At 49.9% G+C, this 21,997-nt stretch overlaps 1 protein-coding gene across 6 annotated transcripts; it reads right to left on the bottom strand.

Annotated features, from left to right (window-relative positions):
• Nucleotides 1–424: 424 nt before the first annotated feature.
• On the bottom strand, nt 425–21,761 carry ZNF746 (zinc finger protein 746). Of its 6 annotated transcripts, XM_028489612.2 has the most exons (8): nt 21,100–21,137; nt 19,530–19,673; nt 18,437–18,736; nt 18,233–18,314; nt 17,116–17,229; nt 4,728–4,919; nt 4,106–4,231; nt 425–2,973 (listed from the first exon to the last, which is right to left on the bottom strand). In XM_028489612.2, exons 2-8 carry the CDS (start codon nt 19,563–19,565, stop codon nt 1,919–1,921), a joined length of 1,905 nt encoding a protein of 634 aa, XP_028345413.1. In that variant the 5' UTR covers nt 19,566–19,673; nt 21,100–21,137; the 3' UTR covers nt 425–1,918. The 6 variants fall into 6 exon arrangements, with proteins under 6 accessions (XP_028345413.1, XP_023983422.1, XP_023983426.1 ...); XM_024127654.3 differs by lacking the exons at nt 19,530–19,673; nt 21,100–21,137 and adding an exon at nt 21,659–21,761; XM_024127658.3 differs by lacking the exons at nt 19,530–19,673; nt 21,100–21,137 and adding an exon at nt 21,659–21,761 and having other exon boundaries at nt 425–2,970.
• Nucleotides 21,762–21,997: the final 236 nt, after the last annotated feature.

Raw genomic sequence — 21,997 nt, 5'->3', positions numbered from 1 at the left:
CCCTGCAATTTTTTCTTCCCATCTTCATGTACGTGATCTCATATTAAACTAAATGTCAAAAACCATGACTATATTCTGAAGCGAGGTGACTGGATGTGGTTTTATTTTCCCTCCAGGTGTCAGTTTTATCTCCACAGAGTCAAACTTCTCTGGATTCTCCCATCCCAGCTGTCAGGGACAGTTGCCTCCCTGGCTCCAAGGCCACCCTGAGCGGGAGGGCGCAGAGAAAGCCGACCGCGCCGCTGCCGCGGGGATGCGTGTACTGGCGCCAGCGCCAAAGACGCGGGTCTAAGAACGGGACCCACCAAACCGCCTCGGTGCTGGTTAGGTTTTATTTTAACAGGAGGTCTCCTCTTCATCTGTTTCTCAAAATATCAGTTATATCAATATTAGAAGTGTAAACTGGTACAAAATATACAGTACAGAGAAACAATCTTCTTAACTAGTCTATTGCCTAATAAAAGTACGCACAAGGGAGCTGAATGAACAGCAGCGATGGTCTCCCCGCCCCGGGAAACAAGTTCCCCAGAGGACAAGGAACCAGCGTCTGCTTCAACAAAACGGGAATGGATGCTCGTGTGGCAGGGACAGCATCGGAGTGGAATCGAGAAACCGTGGCGCACCTCTAATCCCACCTTCAAGATGTCGGCCAGGGGACGAGCGAGCCCTGCCCCTGGCCCAGCCCCTCAGCCCCGACCCCTCCCGGGGGAGAGCGCCCACTGGCCACCAAGGCCGCCGCCCGGCTAAAGCTTGAGGCCTGATGATTCTGTTCGGGCAGATGTGGGGCACACCTTTTAAGAGGGCAAAATGAAACGCTGTCCTCCCCCAGACTGATGCTCCAGAAGGATGAGCCAAGTCTGACCTGAGCCTCGTCCCAACTGTCTGCACTCATCGTGCACACGGGGTGCGAGGCTGAGATGGGTCCCCTCTGAGGAGCTGATTGCCTCATCTCTCACAGGAAAGGATGCTCGTCCGGCGTGCTTCACTAGGGCCCAGTAACGATCAGACGAGGTTCCGTGCGAAAGCGTCTGGACAGCGAGAATGCACACCACACCAAGAGGAAAGGAAACGGGCATCGGGCAGGAGCAGAGGGCGGCCCCTCCCCTGGGGGGGTCGGCGGGCGAGGCTCTGTTCCGGCTCTGCTGCTGCTGCCCTGCCTCACGCCGGCCTCCCTAACGGTGCTTCCGGACAACTCTCCCTTACGAGGCCCGGGAGCCACGGGGCGGGGCGGGGCGGGGCGGGGCGGGGCGGGGCGAGCGGCAGGGCACCTGCGCACGGCCGGCGCTTGTGCAGAGCCTTCGCAGATGAGAGGCAGGCGCTGAGAGACGCCGGGCTGCTCCTGCTCAGTTCTCCCGCCCGCGAGCCCAGGCTGGGCTTCCACGGCGCCCGGCTGCCCTTACTTCCCAGCCGGGCCCTGGGCAGAGCCCGGTCTCCGCTCCCCGGGGGCTGTGTGCAGAGACCGGCCCATCCCTCGGGGTCACTGAGGCCAGGGGGGTCCAGGTCCCTCCTCACCCGCGTCCCCAGCCAGCCAAGCTTCCGTCACACCCTCTGTCAGAACTGGTAAGGACACAGCCCACAACACACACACGCACTCCAGAAACCAAAGGTACACTATAAAGTTTAAACTGGTGCTACTACTATTTTCCGGCTTTTTCTTCAAGAATTGAAAAAAAAAAAATTTTCGTAATTAAATTACTTAAAATTCTATGCTGCTCAGTTTCACAATCAGAGAATTCTACTTTGTTTAGAGGTGGAAGCTGTATTGTCTGATAGTTCCTCCTGCTCCAGTGATGGGTTCAGCAACTGGGAATCTGGTTCTCCCCCAGGCTCCGTTCCGCCTCGAAGCTTTCTGCACCCCCCTGCTGCCCGGAGAAGCGCCTCTTTACACCTGGGCCTGCGGGGGTCGCCTGCGGGGGCCTCACAGGTCCCCGCCGTCGGTGGGTCCCAGGACACTCAGGCCACAAGTCCAGTCGGTCACGAGGTCCGTGGAGGCCAAGGGTCCTTTGGAGGCGGGGCTCTTGAAGGGGTCGGGGGGCGCGGCAGGCAGCGGCGGCAGGGGCTGGCCCCGGGCCGGCTTGGCGCCCGCCGCGTGGTTGCGCTGGTGCTTGCGGAGGTGGTCCTTGCGGATGAAGCTCTTGCCGCACACGGTGCAGGTGAAGGGCCGTACGCCCGTGTGCGTGCGGTAGTGGTCGATGAGCTTGGAGCGCTCGGTGAAGCGCTTCTCGCACTCGGTGCAAGGGAAGGGCCGCTCGCCCGTGTGCAGCATGCGGTGCCGGATGAGGTGCGCCGGCCGCGTGAAGCAGCGGCCGCACTCGCCGCACCGCAGGCCGCTGCCGTCCCGCGCGCCGCCCGCCGCCCCCGGCGCCCCGTCGGGCAGCCCCCCGCAGCTGCGCTGGTGCGCACTCAGGCTGACCTGCAGCTGGAAGCTCTTCCCGCACGCGGCGCACGTGAACGGCCGCCCCCCCGGGGGGGCCGCCGGGTGCTTCTTCAGGCCCGGCTTGTGGCCAAAGCCTTTGGTCCGGCCGGGGTACTTGCAGGGGTCGCTGAAGGGTCTCGGGGCCTGGCCGGGGTCCAGCACGGCCTCTCCGTTGTCAGGCGAGGAGTAGGGCAGACCCTCAGGCCCGGTCCTCGGGTTCAGGCCCGCGGGAGGCTTACACCTGAAATTCCAGCCCCACCGGACCCCCCCGAAGAGCCAGTCCCCTGGAGGGGTCTCGTCCTGGGTCACCGCGGGGCTGGGCTCGCCCAGCTCGCGCTCGGGCCGGGTGGGCTCTCTCAGCCCCAGCACGGGGTCCTGGCTGGGGAAGGAGCTGCCCTGGCTCTCCCAGGCTCCTTCCTGGACAGGACTAGGGAAGAACCTTGTGGCTTGGCCTGGTCCGAACAGGGTCGCATGGGCTTCTAGGTCAGTAGGATGCACTGGTGTGGCCACTACCTCCTCTTCCTGGACTTCGGTTTTTATCACAATCTTTACGTCTGCTGAGAAAGACAGAAAGACCAGGTATCATCATTCTGTCCCCTCCCCGCTTACAAAGGGAAGCTCTTTCATCGGGACATTTGGCCCAACTACGGCCACTCTGAGCCCTAGTCTCGAAGCCTCCGGATCCAACCAGTTCAGCAGAGATGCCCCAGGTGGTCAGGTGGCTGCCTCAAACCGTGGGTGAGGACATCGTGTTCCAGACCTTCACCACAGGTAAAGCAACCAACCTATCTGCCCCCCTTGTTCTAGAACCTTCACCACAGGAGAGCAACCATTGCATCTGCTCACCGCATTCCATTTTCACTTTGGCTCTTTAGGCTAATCATGAAGTTATGCCAAGGAAGGAGCTCTGACCACTGGTGGCAATGCACCTGAGGGGCAAAAAGCACAGAGCTGGGCTCAGGTGGATCTGAGACTGGAACGTGGCTCCCCACAGAGCAGCAGTGACCTCAGGCAAGCGCCTCTGTGAATACCCTGTTTCACAGGGTTGCATGACGTTTAAACCACACGGCACATGTGAAAGCACTTAGCATGCTGTTCTGCATGCAGCAAGCATTCAATAAATGTAGCCAGCTAGCTAATGATAAAAATATTAGTGTAGTAGTAAAAATGTGTTTGATTTTATGTAAGTGTACTTGAATTTCATGCCCTAGAGTTTTATGTCAGGGATCTAGGCTTTTAGCACAATTTTGGGGTGCCAAAATATGACAGGAATTATTACTTAAAGTAACAGATAACTGCCTTTCTAAACAGAAGTCGAAAACTAATACATAAATGTGGCAGTTCCTCCCAATTCGGGCCTGTGGACACCTGTCTTCGGTAGTGCTGATATCTAAGAAGCGGTTCTAGGTGGGTTTGGGTTTTTCCAGCTCAGAGAGGAGCCAGGGTTGCTGAGTCTGGGCAAGAGGAACGTCCTCTTAAGGGTTCGGCTTGTCAGGACTGACCGGTTAACACAAGAAAGGAGCTGGGGGAAAATGGACCGTCTCAAGAAAGACTGTTCCAGCCTAAGAACTAGAAGGAGAAAAAGGACAGGCTGTACAGAGTGTTCACACCCCCGGCACCTAAATGCCTGCCGGCTGGACCATCAGGGCCCGACGCGAGCCCTTCCCGTCCTCCCTCGGCGCCCCGTACCTTCCGTGGAGGCGGCCGTGCTGAGCTTCAGCGTCCCGTCGGAGCAGGCGGAGGAGGGATGGTGGGGAGGCAGATCCGCCTGCCAGGAGGTGGGCGGGATGGTGCTTGAGAAGTTGGAGTGGACGCCTGCAGTGAAGAGAGAGCAGAGCCAGTGGCTTAGGGAAAGAAGCGGGCAGACCCCGTGGGAGAGGCGGAGCAGCTGCCCCGAGACCCCATCGCCGGCTCTCCTGCCCGGGCACAGCGACCCCACCTCTCCTGAACCAGTCTGCTTCTGTCCCCTTCTCTGAGGCACCAGGAAGCTCAGGCGTCACACTCTTGTCATACAGCCCCTCTTTAATAGGAGGCAGCTGGTGATTTAAATGTCCAGTGCCGGGGGAAGAAGACCAGGAGGGGGCTGGCAAGAGTGAGGCAGAGGAACACCAGGACAAGAGCATCGTGGAGCCCGGAGGGACCAGCAAGATGTCCTTCGGGGCAACCCCTGCCATAAGGTGGGAAATCTTCTAAACTAGTCAGGCCAGCGCCCACAGCCCCCCGCAATGCTTGCAGGAACTTCTCCCCCCAGCTCCTGCCCTCAGTCCCTGCATCTGGGTCCTGCTGTCTGCTCCCAGCCCCAGCCACTCACCAGAGGCAGCATCGGTCGAGACGTCTCCTGCTCCGGCGTCCAGCTGGCCGAGGCCCCACGGCTCCTCCCCGATATCTGGCTGCCCGGCTGCCCACGCCTCCACGCCTAGGGCCTGCTGCTCCTGGAGCTGGAGCTCGCCTTCTTGCTTGATCTGCATTAAGAGGTCAGGGGCAGGAACGGGGGGCCCTGAGCCTGAGAAAAAGAGAGCGCGTGAGTGACAGCATCAGGGGCTCTGGGGCGGACACACATCCAGCCAAGGAAAGGCACACGGGGCCTTGCAAAGGTCAAACAGTAAAAAGAGCCCAGTGGAAAGGGAAGGCAAGAGCTCAAACGGACTGCGGGGTCTTCCAGGCAAAGCATGTGGTCACATGGTATTGAGCACACGGGGCAGGCAGGGAAAAGTGAGGAATACAAAACCCATTCTCAGGCTTCCCTGGTGGCGCACTGGTTAAGAATCCGCCCGCCAACGCGGGGGACACGGGTTCGAGCCCCGGTCCGGGAAGATCCCACATGCTGCGGAGCAACTAAGCCCGTGCGCCACAACTACTGAGCCTGTGCTCTAGAGCCCGAGAGCCACAACTACTGAGCCCGTGTGCCACAACCACTGAAGCCCGTGCACCTAGAGGCTGTGCTCTGCAGCAAGAGAAGCCACCGCAATGAGAAGCCCGTGTACCGCAACTAGAGAAAGCCCGCGCGCAGCAACAAAAACCCAACCTAACCAAAAATGAATTTAAAAAACAACAAAAAAACGCATTCTCAGGGCTGGATCTCTGGTCCATGGGCAAGACTGTGCTGCCCTAGGGAGGTCCTGCTCTCACTTTAAACACAGAAATGCTAGATAAAATCTACCCCCGTCCCCAAAACCTTACCCCTACACATGTATTTATGTGAGCACAAAACAAAGATCCCAGATATAAGAATCAAAGAAAAAACACAAAGTCAGATCAAGAGTTTGAGCAGGAGCCAAGTAGAGTTGTTGAAACAGGATGCAGGCCTTAGGGGCTGGGCTTTGATGTCCAAGTGAGGTAAGAGCAGAGCTGAGCTGCCTGCATCAGCCAGGAGCCATGAGGCTCTGTCCCATCAGGTAGATGGGGACTAAAACCCCATCCACAGAGGGGCACAATAAGGAAGCTGCATCTTGTCCAGGGCCATGGATGGAAAAGCCACCCATGATAAATTAGATTCCCGTGTCCACACTAACTTCATACTAACCACATGGTGCAGCTGAGAAAAGTTGAGAAATTCACAGAAAAATTGGCTGAGAACCACGGCAACCCAGGAGGCCCCCAAACAGAGGCAAATGCAAACCTGCCCATAGGGGCACACCCACAAGGCAGGCCTTAAGGGGCCCCTACTAAAAGGCTAAACTTACAAACCAGAAGAGGAGCCAAACGGCATGAGAGCCACGGCAGAACTCGCTCCCGCAAACTACAGAAAAAGAATAGGCTGAAGGATACAGTAGCATAAGTATGTTTAAAATATTCAAAGAAATAAAGGAAGGAACAGAATCTGTAAGGCAAGAACAGGAAATTATTTTTAAAAAGGCAGATGTGAAAGAGAACCAAATAGACATTCTAGAAATGACAAAAGCAGTCATGGAAATAAAAAATACAATGGCTGGCTTAACAACAGAATGAACACAGTTGCAGAGAAAATTAGTGACTTAGAAGATGGATCTGGGGAAACAATCCAGAGTACAACACTGAGAGATAAAGAAATGAAAATATGAAAGAGAAGTTGAGATACGGAGGATTAAACGAGAAGTTCCAACATATTCTGGCAGAAATCCCAGAAGGAGGGAATAAGAAATGGATACATGACAACAGGTAAAGAAATAATGGCTGAGAATTTTCCAAAACTGAAGGCATGGTGAGCCCATGGTTTGAAGGAACACCACTTCCTAAGTAGGAAATAAAAAAGAATATAAACCTAGACAACAGTCATGTGAAATGGAACAGCAAAGACAAAGAGAAAATCTTAAAAGGCACCAGAGAGAAAAGAATGACATTCAGACTGAAAGCAGATTTCTATCAGCAAGTACGATGTCAGAAGATAATATTTTCAAAATGCTGAGGGAAAATAGCTGTCAAAATGAGGCTAGTATAATTCTCATTGCACAAACTAGAGAACAGTATATGAAAAAATTTATAAAATGATCATTTATGAACAGGTATGCAAAGATTCTAAATGAAAGAAATACAAATCAAATCCAGTAATATGTTTTCAAAAAAGAAAAAGAGACAATACATTATGAACAAACTGGCTTTATCCTGAGAACTCAAGAATAAGCTACCCCTGGACAATACAGTAACAAACTCACAAACAGATTAATGGAGAAAACAACAGTCATCTCAACAGACATAGAAGCAGCATTCAACTCTTCTATTTCTGGCATATGTCTGGCTAGCTGTGCAGAGAAACTCCTCTCCATATGGAGTATATAAAAATGATGGGTAAAGTATAAAAACACAAAAATTTTTAAGCATGGATGACCTCTAAGAAAGCCTAAGTCAACCATGGTAAACTGTAGGGCATCTCCCATTTCCCTACTGCTGGGCTACAATGGACTGTACACACCTGGGATAGACAGATGTGAGAAGCCTAGTGCTTAAGCAGGGTGGAAGGTTGGGCTGGAGACCCCTCACCACCACCACGCACATAAACCTGGGACCAAAGAGCAATGTTCCCAGTGCATAAAACAAAGGTGAAAACCTGCCCTGTGAAAGGCAGCTACCCATTCTGGCCTTTGGTCTTAGCTGAGTGGGGAGAACAGTCTCCCCTGGGAGTTGACACACACCCCCCCCCCCCCGCCCCAGGCTGGTGCTCCAAACTAGTTAAAAATAATAACAGTTTAAGGAGGAAAAAATCTAAATGAGTAATTCTCAAGGGAGGCGTGGGGAAAAAAATAAATACAGAAAAGGCAGGGCTAAAGTTTCACAGCACAATTTAAGATGGTAGCTAAGAATCCAAACACCCTAGTGGCCGTGGTCAATGTCAATGATCTAGACCAGCACCGTACAACAGAGATCAAGGTGGGCCACATATCTAATTTTAGGTTTGACAGTAGCTACCTTAGAAAAGTAAAAAGAAACAGGTGAAATAATTTTAGCTATATATATATATATATATATATATCTAAAATATTTAGCTATATATACTATAGCTAAATATATATAGCTAAATATTTTAGCTATAACATATATAACTAAAATATATGTATGTATATATACATACATATGTATATATATATATATACACACACACACATACACACATATCCGGACCGGGGCACGAACCCACGTCCCCTGCATCGGCAGGCAGACTCTCAACCACTGCACCACCCGGGAAGCCCTAGCAATATATTTTTTAACCCAATATATCCAAAGTATTCATGTAGACATATATGTATTTCATCCTTTTAAGTGCTCAATAGTCACATGTGGCTGGTGCCTACTGTTCTGGACATTTCACACGTAAAGATGAGCAGACTAAAAACAAACAAGAAACTCAGCTATGTGCTGTTTCTAGGAGAGACGTCTAAAACGAAGGATGCAAAAGCAGTGTGAGACAACAAAAGATATACTAAGTCAAATAAACAATTAAAAACAAAAGGATGTGGTTATACCATATCAGATGAAATAGACTTAAAAAGAAAAATATCCATAGAAATAAAAAAGCATCACTGCACAATGGTAAATTGACCAGAAAGATAAAATAATTCTATGATTTAAATCTAATAACATAGCTTCAAAATAATAAAGCAAAACTGACAGAACTCCAGGAGAAATGAACAAATCCACCTCCTCTGTGGGGGACTGACATGCCATTTTCCATGACTGGTAAACCAAGCCAACCAAAGATTATAGGATCTGAACAACACTATTAACAAACTGACCAAACTGACATAAGCATAACTTAAAGACAAGGAAAACACAAGCTTCTCAAGCCATACAAAACATTAAGAAAATATGAATACTTTCTAGGCCATAAAACAAACTTCAATAAATTTTAAAAGATTAGTACTTTACACATCTATTTTCTAACTATAACACCATTAAGTTAGAAATCAATAACAGATATCCTCAAAATCCCCATATATACTAAAATTAAAAAATATATATATATATGCTTTCTAAATAATCCAAGGCTCTAAGGACAAATCACAATGAAAATGGAAGCTATTTGGAACCCAATGCTAATGAAAAAATTATCAAAATGTGTGTCTGCATCTACATGATACTTAGAGGAAAGTTTGTAGCCTCATATGTTTATATTAAAAAAGAGGAAACAGGTTGAAAATTAATAGGTCAAGCAGTCAATGCAAGACATTAGAAAGTAACAACAATAAAATAAAAGCAACAAAAATAAAAAGAAAGGAAATACTATGAGAGTGTAAATTAATAAAAGAAGAAACAAAGAACACAGAGAAGCAAAAGTTGGTTCTTTGGAAAGGATATTAACCAATACATCTCTAGCAAGATTATCCAGAGAAAAGGAGAAAGCGCCAATAACCAACATGAAGAATGAAAAAGGGACATAATTATAGACGTAGCTGAGATAAAAAAATAGAACATTATGAACGTTATTCCAAGAAATTTGAAACCTCTGGGGAAATGAACAAATTCCTTAGAAAAACTAGAACTTGCCAAAACTGAATAAAGAAGGTCCTATAACTACTAAAGAACTTAAATCAGTAGACAAAAATCTCCCCCACAAAGAAAAACATTCAAAGAATAGATAATTCCAATATTACACAAACTCTCTGAGCAAATAAAAACAGAGGGAATACATCATATCTTTAATATCAAAACCAGCCAAAGACAGTCTGAGAAAGGAAAAGTATAGGCCAGTCTCACTCATGAACAAAGATTCAAAAATCCTAAACAAAATAATTAGCATATTAAGTCCAGCAATGTATATAAAGGATCATGACTAAGTTAGGTTTTTCTCCCAAAATTGCAAGGTTGGTTCAACATGAGAAAATGACATAATTTACCATACTAGCAGGTTAAGGAAGAAAAAGCATATAATCACCTCAGTAGATACCAAAAGAGCATTCCATAAAAATTCAACAGCGATTCCTGTTAGAAACATCTAGTCAACCAGACATATACAAAACTCTTTTAACCTGATAAACAGCACTGATCAAAAAACTTTTAACAAATATTAGACTCAATGTGAAATGTTAAAAAGTATCTTCTTTAACATCATGAACCAATAAGATACCTGTTGTCATCACTTCTATTTAAGGATTTTCTGGGAGTTCTCAGCCAGCACAATAAAACAAGAGAAAACTAAATCATAAAGATTTGAAACGAAACAAAAAATTCTTATTACTCATAGGGGATATGATTATCTTTTCAGAAAACCCGAGACTCATCAGACAATTATTGGAAAAGTTATTAGTACTAATGAGAATTTTGGCAAGGTTCCTAGATAGAAATATCGATAAATAAAAGACAATTGCATTTTTGTCTACTCTTAGGGTTTTAAGGGAGCCTGGCAATTACCATTTTTCTTCCCTGTCATGGATCTTAACAATTAGAGAAATAAAACAAAAGAGGAAGGCTGGTGAGGGTAAAACTCTTTTTATTACTGATAAATGAGGATGCAGCTTTTATGTAAGAGGGGCCCTCAGCACCGACCCTGGATCAGGAAGCCACCCTGGACCATGGTGAAGGAGGCTCTCCCCAGCAGAGCCGCAGAGCCTGCCTGTCCCTGGGGGCAGCCAGCCGCCCAAGGGAAGAAGGTTGGGCAAGGACTGTGCTTGTCCAATCCTGGCTCCCAAGCTCCCCGATGAGGTGCGCCCCTGGTGGGGTGCCTAACTGGGTGGGAGAGCACGGGAGGTTACACAACTGAACCCCTGTCACAGGAGAAAAAGCACCAGGAAAGGGTGCTCCCTGCCCCCAAGACCCCAGCACACACCAGCAACAAAGAGAAAAAGGCACCACTGACAACAGCGATGTAAAAAATGCCAAGGACGGAGGAATATAGCTAACAAAACACGCACAAGGCCTTGTTTGAAGAAAGGTATAAAACTTCACCGAGACGTTACAGATGAGATAAATGGACTGACTTAACGATATTCACCCTTAATATAGTAGGGGTCACTTCTCTCCAAAATGATTAACAGAATCAATGCAATTCCAACCACAATCCCAACTGGATTTTTCATGGAATTTGATAAGGGAATTAGAGAGTTTACCTGAAAGAGCAAAGGAAAAGACGACCCAGGGTGCCAGTGAGAAAGTACTAGGGTCCCAACCTCCCATGGCCGTAAAAGACTGTTCCAGATGGATTAAGAACTTGAACGTGAAAGGCAACATTTTAGAAGAAAATGTAAGATGATGTACTACGACCTTGAGGTAGGGGAAAATTTCTTAATTAAGACATAAAAAGGACAAACCATAAAGGTAAAAAATAAGTCCAAGTAAGTTAAAATTAAAAGCATCTGTTCTTTAAAGCATACCATAAGTGGAGAAGATTTACACATATCTCACACAAAAAAACTGATATTCAGAATAGTAAAGAACTCTTACAAATCAATATGTAAAGGGAAAACAAAAGAAAGATGGACAAAAGGCATAAACAGGCATTTTACAGGAGAGGAAAGACAAATGGCCCATAAACACAGGCTATAACATTCAATCTCATTAATTAGGAAAATGCACATTTTAAACTATAAAGTTTAAACCATTTCACTCCCACCAGATGGGCAGAAATGAAAATGTGAGGCATTTCCAGGGCTGGTGAGGACGGGGTGCAGCGGGGACCCTGGGGCTGCTGGTGGGTGCTGACTGGCAGCACCACTTCAGAGCACGCTGAGACGTTACCAGGAAAAGCTGAGCACGCACTTCCCTGTGACCCAGCAGTTTCACACCCGGGTCTGCACCTAGAGAAACTCTGACACATGCATAAGAATTTCCATCACAGCACTGTTCCTGAAAGCACAGAAGTTAGAAACAACACAAACACCCATCAACAGTAGAAGGAATAAATGCATTATGTTATATTCATAAAACATATAAAGTAGTGAAAATCATGGAAAGGAATGACTACAGCTATACTACATCAACAGGGATGACTCAAAAACATAAAGTCAAGTGAAAAAAGCAAGTTAAAGAAGAATATATATGGTATGATCTCATTCATAAAAAGTTCAAAAACAGGTTAAACAGTGTTACTTAGGAATATATACATAGGTAATAAAAATGTAAGGAAAAGCAAGGGACTGATCTCATCTCTCTGAATTTTGTGTTTATCTGTGAGAGGAAGGGAGGAGTCTGGGGTCTGGGAGGGACAGTGGGGTCTTGGAAATAGATTGGGTTATGATCTACTTCTTATGCTGGGAGTTGGGAATATGGGTGTTTACTAATCGCTCTCTAAACTTTATGTATTTTGTTTATGTTATATATTTTATTCTGTAGTATTCTGTTTATGTTATATAATACAAAGTAATAATGTATTAAAGAAATAAAATAATATTAAAAAAACAAAAAACATTTGATACAATCTAACATTTATTCACGATTGAAAACAGTAGCCAGAAGTGGAAGGAAACTTCTTTTAAACTAACAGTATAGGGCTTCCCTGGTGGCGCAGTGGTTAAGAATCCGCCTGCCAACACAGGGGACACGGGTTCGAGCCCTGGTCTGGGAAGATCCCACATGCCACGGAACCAACTAAGCCCACGTGCCACAACTACTGAGTCTGCGCTCTAGAGTCCACGAGCCACAACTACCGAAGCCTGCGCGCCTAGAGCCCGTGCTCCGCAACAAGAGAAGCCACCGCAATGAGAAGCCCGTGCACCACAATGAAGAATAGCCCCCGCTCGCTGCAACTAGAGAAAGCCCGCGCGCAGCAACGAAGACCCAACGCAGCCAAAAATAAATAAGTAAAATAAATTTATTAAAAAAACAAAAAAAACTAACAGTATCTTCAAAAGTCTATGGCAAAAATCATCCTAAATGCTGAAACTCTCTAAGTATCCTACAGACAAGGATGCCAGCTATCACGGCTACTATTTAACCATGTCATAGGCCCACTGCTAAACCAGAAAAATAAAGTTACGAACATTTAAAAAGAAGAGATAACTTTTGTGCTATCTATGGAGAGCACAATTGTCTATGTAAAGAACCTAAGAATCTAAATTGACTAGTCATTAGAAGTCATTAAGAGAGTTGAGAAAAATTGTTTTTGTTACTAAACAAAGTCAACAGCTTTACCACACACCTGCAACAACTATTTAAAACATGTAATTAATTTAAAAATCTCATTCGCAATAGAAACAACAATGATCAGGAGAAAACTGTGAAGTCCTATTCAGGCACACACAGAAGGCTTCAGTAAACAAGTCTTCCTGTGGGTAAGGGGGCTCAATACTGCAATGACAGTAATTCTCCAGAAATGAAATTACAAAGGAAATACAATTCCAGTCAAAATTCCAACAGGATTTCTGAGAACCTGACATAAAGATTCTGAAATTCATCTAGAAGAACAAAGGTCCAAGAATAGCCAAGAAAAGTTTAGAAGAACAAGTAGGGAAAGCTTAGTCTACTACATATCAAAGCTTAGTACGAAACTAAAAGAGTGAGAATTGGTGAAGAGATAGACAAAGAGACCAAAGAAACCAGTAAAAAGCCCAGGAATGGCGCGTGCATGTATGGAAACCTGGTTCGTGACCAAACGGGCATTACACATCACTGGAGAAAGGGAAGAATCTCCAGCAAACTTTGCTGGAAAATTAGATGTCTTGTGGGGAAAATTTTTAAAAATTCTCCCTTGTAACCTCCCCAAATATTCATTCTAGCTGGATTAGAGACTTCAATGTAAAAAGCAAAACTAGAATGAGGCAGGAAAGGATATTTTAAGACAGAAAAAGCACAGATCATAGAGGAAAAGACTGGTGTTTATGACTCTACCAAAAATTAAAACTTCTATCTAAGAACTACCAAGTTAAAAGACCTGCCACAGACTGGGAGAAGATATTTGTAATGCAAATAACAGACAAAGGGTTAGTATCCAGAACTATATAAAGAGATCCTGAATCAGTAAGATAATAAGAAACAACAGTAGAAAAACAGAAAAAGATAATTCACTGAAGCAGATCCCAAATAAACATCTGAAAATGCTCAGCTCCACTAACAACTGGGAAAAATGCAAATGCAAACAAGGCACCACTGCACTTCCATCAGATCGGCAAACATCTAATTCCGAAAAGTGGGCAAGGACGTAAGAAAGCAGGTCCTCTTAACTGCTGGGGAGTACGTAAGCCAGTGTGACCATGGGGAGGGTGATCTGGCGATGGCAGAGGTGCAGACAGGCATGCCTTCCGCACTGGGATTCCTCCTCCAGGTCTATTCCCTAGAGAGACATCAGCACATGGACACAAAAAGACACCTTTAAGAATGTTCACTCCAGTACCACTGGTGACCGTGAAAAGTTAGAAACAGCTTAAGTGCAACTCAATGGAGGGATGGATAAAAAATTGTAATATAGCTGCTTTTGGAACGCTGAGCATCCATTAAAGTGAACGAACTCGATTTATATGCATCGACAGAGATAAGTATGAAATACAGAACACTGAGTGATAGATATGACGACGTGATTTTTCAAAACACACAAAACCGTTATTATATATTGTTTATGGCTACATATGTATACGACAGAAGTTTTAAAACGTGGATAGAAAGGACAAACATCAACTTCTGGACAACTGGCTACCCTGGGGAGGAATGAAACTGGGAGATCGAAAAAGGAATTTAAATTGTATCAGAAATACATTATTTCATACACACACACGATTTAAATTTTGAAACACAGGATACATTCAAAACTATTTATTAAATTCCTACTCTGTGCTAGGCAGTGTTCTAGGAGGCCAGAATGAGTATATGAACAAAACAAAGGTTCTCATCCTCTTGAAATTTACATCCTAATGAAGGTGAGGGTGGTGACCAGACACATACACATCTATAAATAGGAAACATATATAATCTATAAATATGAAATATATTATGGTTCTACATAGGTAATATCTCTGTCTATATAAAGTCTATAAATATAAAATATATAATAATCTAAAATATGAAATGCACATAACAGATGATATCGGATATGGAACAAACCAAAGTAGGAAAGGGAGACCGGAGACTCTGGGCGGGGAGAGGGGCTGCCATTTTAATAGGGTGGTTAGGGAAAGTCATATTTAAGCAGAGACCTGAAGGAGGTAATGGGTTGAGCGCAGGAAATATGTGAAGAGCACTCCCGGCAGAGGGCACCGCCAGGTGCAAAGGCTCGGAGACTGGACCAGCCTGGGGTGCTGAGGGAACAGCAAGGAGGCCGGTGTGGCTGGAACTGAGAGTGGGGGACGATCTGAGGGAGGAGCCCGCCGTGTGAGTCGATGGAGAGCCAGTAGGGGTTGGGAACCAAAGGACGAGGACTTCTGCTGTAAAGGGGTCACTCCGGCTGCTGGAGGGGAGAGGACTCTGGAGGATTAGAGCAGGAGCAGGGAGACTGGCGGGAGGTGCCTGCGACACTCTAAGCAGGAACCACGGGCCTGGGGGCAGGGAGGACGGGCCCAGAGTCTGGAGGAGTGCTGGCAGGGTTTCCCGACGGGGTGCACTGGGCGTGAAAGAGGGTCAGAGATGGCCCCTGCGTTCTGGGCCTGCAGCTGGGGGACGGAGGGCTCCCACTGCAGTGGGGAAGCCTGTGGGAGGAGCAGGTTCTGACGGGCAGATGAGGAGCTCGGGGAGGCACGCGCTCCAAATGGGCTGTCCGGCAGCTGTCCTCGTGCAGACAGACCAGGCGGCGGGCGCGCAGGATTCAGGGGAGAGGTCCCGTGGGTGCTCCCACCGGGAGGACGGAGTGTGGGAGCAGAGAGAGGAGGCGGAGGGCTGAGGGCGCCCCAGTGCTTAAAGATCAGAAAGGGCGGCAGGAGACAGCAAAGGAGAGGTGGGAGGAAAACCAGGAGAGGCTATACTGCGGAGCAACGACCCCAGTGAAACCAGCGCCCTCCAGGCAGGGAAAGAGGGTGAGGAAAGGGGAGCAAGCAGGTCTCCGCTGGGCAAGAATGGGTGGACAGCTGGGGAGGGGCCTGAGGATTGGCGGGCCTGCTGAGCACCCAGTTCCCCAAGCACAGCTGGGAGGATTTAGGGGTTGAAGTGGGAGAGGAGGTCTGACGAGCGGCTGTACGAAGCCCAGAGCGGGGGAGGGTGAACCGGGGGTCCCGGCTTCTTGGACCGAGGTGGGCGGGGAGGAAGGCCACCCGCTGACGGGCTCAAGGCCGAGAGGGAAGCTCTGGGCGCCGGAGGGGAGGGCTGGGCAGGGACTCGCCAGAAGCCACCACATTTCCAGGCCCCTGCTCACTCGCATTATCGTATATATTTATTACACCCAGGGAGGCCTCCACATGGATGTAATAAATACAATAAAACAAACCTATGGGGAACCTCCCACCCAAGGTAAGCCGCTGGCAGCCCCACGTGTCATAACTATCTTTTCCACCCAGACAGCACTCTGCTCTTAGTCAATTTCTAGCTTTCAGCACCGTCCCTGTTGACCTAAACTGGTGAATGATTTCTGAACACGGCCTGCCCCGGGTAAAGGGAAAATCTGACTGCAATGACACAGCAAACACGGAAGACACATGTTGTGAATCACAAATTAAACATATAAGACTTTTTTAGTAATCTAGGTGTTCAGACGAAAGGGAAGCCCCAAGGCAGGTGGTGCAGACAAGGAGTCTTGGCAGGAGGTGGGCTTGAGCCTGCAGGGGCGGGGTCTCCCTGGTAAGTGACAGACCGTCGCTGACCCCCAACCCAGCAAGGTCTTCCTGTCAGCCATTTGGCTTTTCTCATGTGTCTACCTGTCCTTTCCTTAACTTTCAAAGGTGCTGACTGGCCCAGGAAAATCTGAGACTGTAGTATCGGGTATCTAGATTCACCTTAAATAAATCAGTGACTCTAACCATGTTGAAACGTGGCTAATGCGTTAATGTTCTGTGATTACTAATGGTTTTAAGTGAAATTTGGTTCTCGGGTAGAGGCAAGGCTGACTCTTTGTAAGGCTATGAATGAATTAAATTTTGTCTTTATTATCTTCTACCTTCCTGTCTGTGTCCCCCTCCTTCTTCCCCTAATGCTGAGCCACTGGCACCATCTCTTTCCTAAAAGACTAGGTTTGCTGCCTGTTTCCACACTGGGAAGTATTCCTGGAGTGTTAGCTGAACAGGCTATAGGTCATAATTCAACCATAAGAAAACTCAGGTTTAAAACACTGATGTTTTTCCGTGGCTCTCCCTGGAAAGAAGGTCACACCCTCCCTGGCCCTTTACTTTTGTTTCCATCTGATTGCCTGCTATCTCCCTAGCCTTCCCCCAACCCCTCACCTGGACTCGGGTCCACAGGAACATCTGGAACCTTGGGGCCAGCGCGACGCCAGCTGCACGCCTCCTTCCCCTGTTCAATCTGGGAGAGGACCTCGGGCTTGGAGATGGCATAGTCTGGGGAAAGACGGAAGGGTTAGCTTTTGCCATGTTCCGTTGAGAGCTGGGGATAGGCAGCCTGGGAAACCAAGATAGCCTAGAAACTACATTTCTTGATTGGTAAAGGGCAGTGGTTCCCAACCATAGGCAATTTTGCCTCCTAGGGGACATCTGTCAAAGTTTGAGACATTTTTGATTGTCACAACTGGGGGCTGGGGGAGAGGTGCCGCTGGCATCTGCTGGGAAGAGGCCAGGGACACTGCCGAACATCCTATGAGGCACAGGATGGCCCCCAAAACAAAGCCTCATCTGGCCCAAGATGCAGTGCTGAGCTGAAGACACTCTGGTATAGGGTCTCGAGGTTAAGAAGCCGTACGTTCCTGCAAACTGAAATAGAACCTCACACCCGCACCTGCTCCCAGCCTCATAACCATGCCTTTTTGCCTTCAGACCTGGGGTCATACAGATACCATCCCAAGAGGTAATAAGCCCAGAAGAAACAGTCCAGGCCTTCTTGGGGGTACTGCATGAAGGAAGCAGCAGCAGGCCCAGGGTCTGGGGAAGCCTCCAGGTGTGACGGCAGCGCTGGCTGTGAGAAGCATGTCTGCCCACATTCTCCGCCAACCCAGAGGAGCGACTCGGTCAAGGCCTCGTGTCTCAGCAAGAGAAGGCGAGAGAAAAAGTCCTTCTCAAACCTGGGTTGATCATACTGGATCTGAGAGCAGTAGGAGCCTTCTCCACTCCAGGTCTCAGCAGGAGAACAGAAACGGCTCTGCTCTGAGCCTGGTTAGGAGAGGGGCCACCATGCCTCCCGGTCTGGCACCCCGTGAACTTCACCAAGTAGAAGGCAGCTTTTGACTCAGTCACCCAGGGCTCATCTTTAGGAAGAGGAGGCGATAACCGTGCCTGGTCAAGGTTCCCAGTGATTTACGTATCCTCGGGACAAAAGCCACCGGAAGGAAGAGGGAAGCTGAGGTCTCCCCAAAGCACACGTAACCAAGAAACGAGTCTCAGGCCTTACCCAGGGAGACCAGCGTCTCGTAGTTGCCCCGCATCACGTGCTTGTACAGTTCCCTCTGGCACTCATCCAGCTTGCCCCACTCCTGCTCCGAGAAATACACGGCCACGTCATCAAAGGTCACGGCACCCGGAACCACAGCGTCATGCACGCTCACCCGCACGCTGACGGGCACGGGCTGTCCCACCCTCGGCGCCCAGGGCTTACCTTGGGGGCCTCGCCCTTGCTGCCCGGGGGCAGCCGCAGGACCCAGAAGTTCCTGTTCCTCAGCAGGTTCTCCACGTTCTCCAGCCGCCTCTGCAGCAGCCCGTACTCCTGCAGCAGGGTCCCCAGCACCGCCCACTTGCCCTCCAGCTGGTTCCCCAACTCCACGGCCGTCTTCTCGCAGTCGGCCAGCTTCTTCTCGGCCATCCCGGTTCGACCTTCTAGGGAAAGCAAGCGGGCAGCCTGCGATTCGATCTTCCTCTCCATGGCCTGAATTGTAGCTGCCATTGTCCACGGAGAAATCTTTCCGAAACAGAGAGGAGACCAGCATCAATCATTCCGCCCGCCGTGTTCCTTGAGCCCCTCTCTCCGAGGCATCAGGGAGCTGAGCGGGGAGCGCACGTGTGGGAAGGGGGGATGTCCTGTGCCACGCGCCAGATCTCGGCCTGGGGCGGTCAGCTCCTCTGGGCGGGTACCCTCCCTCCAGGCCTCTGCAGCGCTCCTTGCAGACCCCCATCAGGGCACTCGCCGCCCTATACAATAACTTCCCGCATCCGCCTCTACAAGCTCTCTGAAGGCAGTGCTGCATCTTTTCACAGCACAGTGAGGGGCCCGTAGGCGATCAGTGCAATTTTGCTAAATCAACAGTGACTTCGCACTGCTGGGAGTTTTAATGGAGAAATAGTAAACTGCAGATTTACTAGAGCCCCGCCAGCACCTCCCATCATAATTGCACAGGATCTGTCTACTGATGATGACCTAGCAAAAAAAACAGCTGGTTCACTGAAACGACACAAACACAAGCGCCGCTCAACCGCTTTATTAAAAAGCAACTCGTGTCTCTTTAATAAACATGGCGATCTGATGACTAATTCCTTTCCACCCCAGGACAATCTAATTTTGTCCAATTACCACCCCCCTCAAACTAAAAATCACCATTACTGCAAATCTCCCCCAGACAAGAGTTAGACCTTTTGACAAAACACGAGCCCCAGCCCTTGTGAGGCTGACTTTTTCTCTCACTGTTCCCACCCTTCCCAAGGGACGAATTACGGTCTCAGACATTTTTGTCGTTGCCCCAGGATCAGTGACACACCTTACAGACTGGTGAGGAAGGTAAGACATATGCCATAAGGTTAGACTTTTACATGTGCTGCAACCATCATAAACCGTCATTCCCCTGACTTGCCTGTCGTTGGACAGTTCACATCGTGGCTTAGAAGACCGGCAGCTGGGGACACTGAGGCAAGGGCACACTTTGCTTTGGGTGGGGCTCGACCACTAGACCCCCCCCCCAACCCACATCTGAAGGCAGGACCCATGGGTCAGAGAGGAAGTCCTGATATTTATACCTTCTGGCAGCACCTGAGGATCAATGGTACCTTACAGCATTCTGAAAATTATTCCTAAGCAAATGTTTGGTGACTATTTGCAAAATTAAAAAGTGACTGGTAGGAACCAGTGCGGATTCATTTAGAGAAAGTCACTGAGAACTAGAACATGGGTGGATGCCTCAGAAAATAGTGACAGGAGAGTTTGAGCAGAGGCTGAAAAAACTGTCAAGGATGGAGCATCAGGGATTTTGTGGTTGTTTGGAAGGCAGCTGGACCAGATGACCTCTGACCTGAGGAAGGTAGGGCTTTAGCTGGGCCTCAAAGGATGGGGAGGAGCTGGATTGGCAGAGAAACAAATGGATGTGGGACTCTTGCTCAAGAGGTAGGTGGTTCTGCTCTGAGGCTGCAAAGACTGCACTGGGCTGGCACCTTGGGCTGGCGCAGCCCTGCCCCTGGGTGCGAGGCCACGTTTCTTCCCTTCCCCTCACTCCTCCTCTCTTGATCAATCCCTGACCTAAACGTTGGCTTCAGAAGTGTCCTTTCACTTTATCGCCCAGCTCCCCATCCCCAGAAATCCCACTCACTCAGCCTCCAAGAGCATCTGACTGCCATTATTATAATCTTTGTGTTGCAAGAAAAGGGCATCTGCATAAACCCCGACCTTATAAATAAGGCACATACAGTTTTCTTACATTTTAACGGGGCCAGGGAGCCTCATGTGAGGCCTTCACACTATTTGGTGAGAGGTGGCGACTGTTTCTACTCAAGCCCAGCTCCTCACTGAATGGTGGGTGGACAAGACGGGGCTGGCCTCAGACTCCTGCCAGGGAAGCGGAAACTCTTTGCTCGAGAACAGCTGATGGGCAGAGAACTCCAAATCCTTCAATGGCTCCCCACCCATATGATGAAGTCCAGGCAGGCCTTCAAACCCCTTCCAACTCTCCCTGCAGCCTCCTCTCCCCGTGCCTCCCTACCAAAACCATCTTTTCCAGGCAAACGACTTCTGTCTCCTCCTTGACCATGCCCGGCACTGCCTGCCAGTCTGTGTCCAAGCCTCCTCCCTACCTGAAAAGCTCCACGGGTCCAGCTCAGCCTGATGAAATCCAAGCCTTCCCTAAAAGCCCAGCTCAAATCACAGCAGCACAGGCCAGGAAGGTGCACGCACCTCTTTCTGCTTTGCTTTACCATCACCGGTGTACCCAAAGCGCCAGTGTGTCCCAGCACACAGAGCAACCCTGTCTTTCCACACCTTTTCTAGCCGTGCGATCCTGGGCAAGTTAACTTCTCTAGGCCTCGGGTTTTTCTTTTTTATGACAGAGAATCAGAGCCTACCCCCTAGGTTTGCTGTGAGGACAAAATCACGCCTAACAGGGCTGGTGCCGTGCCTGCGTCCCTCTACGAACCGGAGCAGCTGTCTTCCGCCCCGACCCCGAGCGAGCCGGGCACGCAGAGGGGCCTCGGTGCCAGCGGAATCGCCGCCGCTCGGGACGCCTCCCAGGTGCCACCAGGCCGCTGGGGGGAGCTGGGGGGAAGGGAACGCAAGGCTGAGCGGTGGGCAGAGAAAGGAGACGCGGGGTGGGGGGCGCGGAGACGAGGGGGCCAGCGGATGGGGCGGGGGCAGGAAGCCCCGGAGGGCAGCAGGAACTCGGCGTGGGGCGGCCTCTGGTGCGCGGACGGCCGGTCCCACCCTGCTCAGGCTCGGCCCGGAACGGGGGGCCTGGCCGGCGGGTGCCTAGGCCCCGGCGGACCCCGCGTCCCGCTCGCCGGAGCCCCAGGCCCGGCGGCCCGGCCCGGCCCCCGGAGTCCCTCCCTAGGGCCTGCGGCGCCGTGTGCTGGGCCCGGGCCGCCCGGGCCCCGAGTCCGCACGTCCGTGCGCGCGGGCCGCCCTTACCGGAGCCGCGGCCGCCTCGGCCATGGCCCTGCGCCGTCCGGCTCGGCCCGGAGGAAGTCGCCGCCGCCGCCGCCGCCGCCGCGCGGGCCCACGCGAGCCGGCCCCCGGCCTCTCCGCAGGCGGCGCCCACCCGGCCCTGCCGTCCCCGCCCGCGTCGCCGCGCTCCTCGCTGGCCGGCCCGCGCCGCTCCGCCCGCAGACGCGCCGCCGCCGTCAGCGCCCGGCCGGTCCACACTGCATCCTGGGAGCCGGCGCAGGCCCGTGAGGCTTCCTGGAGGCAGCGCGGCCGCACAGCCCCACCTGCAGCCCGGAGAGGCGAACGGCAGGCGCGGCGCCCGCC

Source organism: Physeter macrocephalus, chromosome 5 (assembly GCF_002837175.3).
Source record: "Physeter macrocephalus isolate SW-GA chromosome 5, ASM283717v5, whole genome shotgun sequence".
Taxonomy (NCBI): domain Eukaryota; kingdom Metazoa; phylum Chordata; class Mammalia; order Artiodactyla; family Physeteridae; genus Physeter; species Physeter macrocephalus.
Note: the sequence above shows the minus strand (reverse complement) of the source record. Positions and strands in the feature narration are given on the sequence as shown.

What these genes read in the sequence shown, in the direction of transcription:
- ZNF746 (XM_028489610.2), bottom strand. Translation starts at nt 20,955, where the DNA reads ATGGTAAAGCAAAGCAGAAAGAGGTGCGTGCACCTTCCTGGCCTGTGC. An exon ending in GCAAGGGCGAGGCCCCCAAG is followed by an intron (nt 18,315 to 18,436) that starts GTAAGCCCTGGG and finishes TTCTCGGAGCAG; the next exon opens with GAGTGGGGCAAGCTGGATGA. An exon ending in TCCTGTGGACCCGAGTCCAG is followed by an intron (nt 4,920 to 17,115) that starts GTGAGGGGTTGG and finishes TCTTTTTCTCAG; the next exon opens with GCTCAGGGCCCCCCGTTCCT.